At 36.8% G+C, this 2,014-nt stretch overlaps 1 protein-coding gene across 1 annotated transcript in view; it reads left to right on the top strand.

Annotated features, from left to right (window-relative positions):
* Positions 1 to 1,629, top strand: part of Gosr1 (golgi SNAP receptor complex member 1) — a 39,137-nt gene extending 37,508 nt beyond the window's left edge. Inside the window, exon 7 of the mRNA XM_023720033.1 lies at positions 1,611 to 1,629. Coding sequence (XP_023575801.1) covers positions 1,611 to 1,614 — 4 coding nt within the window. The 3' untranslated portion in view covers positions 1,615 to 1,629. The remainder of the gene's footprint in view (positions 1 to 1,610) is intronic.
* The last annotated feature ends 385 nt before the right edge of the window (positions 1,630 to 2,014 follow it).

Raw genomic sequence — 2,014 nt, 5'->3', positions numbered from 1 at the left:
GTTAGAATTTACCAATGAATTCATCCCAGAAGTTTTCTTTATGGAAATATTTTTAAATTATAAATTTAGTTTCTTTTATAGGTATAAGACTATGAGTTAGGTGCCAGGGAGATGGCTCAGTGAAATAAGTGCTTCCATGGCAAGTGTAAGAGCCTGAGTTCAATCCCTGGTTCTGCAAAAAAAAAAAAAAAAAAAAAACACTATGAATTGGATGGGGTTTATCACTGGGTCAAGATGCTTACTATAATTGATTCAGCCAAAATCACAAATCCATCTTTGTGGCCAGAAGATTTGGAAAAAGCATTATCGGAAGAAATGAGCCATGTCAGGGCTCCAGGAAAATTATTAGACAACTTGTGTCACTTTGTGTTTACTGTACTCTCTTCTGTACTCCAAGCCATGGTAAAGCAAATCTTTTTTTTTTTTTTTTTCCTTTTTGAGACTCGGTCTTGCTATACAGTTTAGACTGGCCTTGGGCTCGCTTCATAGCTCAAGCTGGTTTTGAGCTTACAGCAGTGCACCTGCCTTAGCCTCCAAGTGCTGGGGTTACAGGCGTGTGCCACTACACCCATCACAAATCTTTTTTTTTTTTTTTAATACAGATTTATTGAAATGAATTTTAGTATTCTCTTCATCCATTTCCCCAATATACTGTGAGGTTTTTTTATGGGCCTGCAGGGAATACATGATTGACCTACTCCTAAATCTTTAATTTCACTTTCTTTTCACTGCTTCCTCATAGCCCTCCCTCCTTTTGCCTACTAAGTACAAACCATACTGGCCTGGCTGTTTATTTTCACAAGGGTATTGAGTCCTTTCACTTTCAGACTCTTGTGGTTAAACTTTTTTAGCTATTTAGAGTTATCTTGATTTTCCATGTAGTTTTGTTTTGCTCAAAGCATTTCTGACAATCTATAATTATTTGTTCTTTTTAACTTTTTTAGAATCTGACTTTCTTAGATATAAAGGGATTACTTAATTACTGGCCATTGCTGGGTCTCACATTCCTATTAAATCTTAGATACTCATATCAATTTATTGATTGAACAAATGCATGTGAACAGAGGTATAAGTGTACATGTGTGCCCCAAGGTAGAAAACTTATGCATTTATTCTCCAGGTATTTGTTTTGTGATATTGAGCATTGAATCCAGGGCCTGGTGCATGCCAGGCAAGTGTTCTACCACTGAGCTCATCCCCTCAATTTTTTTTTAATGTTCTTTATATACGCTTTGTATGTTTGTTTGATTTTGAGACAGAGTCTCACTATGTAGCCCAGATTGGCCTTGAACTAACAGCAGTCCTCCTGCCTCAGCCTTCCAAGTATTGGGATTATAGATGTGTGTCACCATGCCCAGCTTATAAGGTTTTTGGGGGTTTTTTGGTGGAACTGGGGATTGAACTCAGGCCCTTGCGCTCGCCAGAGAAGCACTTATTCCACTCAGCCATCTCCCCAGCCCCTATAAGGTATTTTTGAAATACAAAATCTGAGCTAGAAAAGGGGCTATTATCCATTACCTATGCTAAATATCAATTATCAGTACCTATTATTTTTCCTCTACAAAGTGAATTCCCCATGAAATTCCTTCTTAGAATTTAAATTCTTACAGATAAGAAACATCTTTGGGAAGTGTCTCTCTTATTCACAGAAGAGGAAACAAGATTCAGAGAAAATGTAGGTCAAAGTCTCATAACTATTTAATAGTATAGCTCTTACTAAACATATCTTTCCTAACCCAATTCCATATTTCTCACATCACACTGCCTCCTTTCTTTAAAATTTTATTTTCATTGTATTAAAGAATCAGCAAGGCGTAATAGAACAGCATAAAAGAGCAGTCAATTTTCACCTCTCTGAAAGCAAGTGACTTATTTTTCATCTTTAAAGTGCAGTGGTAGCTATTCTCCTGTGTAAGTTAAAAGCACTCTAAAAATACAAGAATTTAGCCACATGTGGTGTCACATGCCTGTAATTCCTGTACTCTGGGATGTTGTGGCAAGAGAATCACACATT

The sequence above is a fragment of the Octodon degus genome, unplaced genomic scaffold (assembly GCF_000260255.1).
Source record: "Octodon degus isolate 3935 unplaced genomic scaffold, OctDeg1.0 scaffold00072, whole genome shotgun sequence".
NCBI lineage: Eukaryota > Metazoa > Chordata > Mammalia > Rodentia > Octodontidae > Octodon > Octodon degus.
The sequence above is the reverse complement of the archived record's forward strand: the minus strand, read 5'-3'. Positions and strand labels throughout refer to the sequence as shown.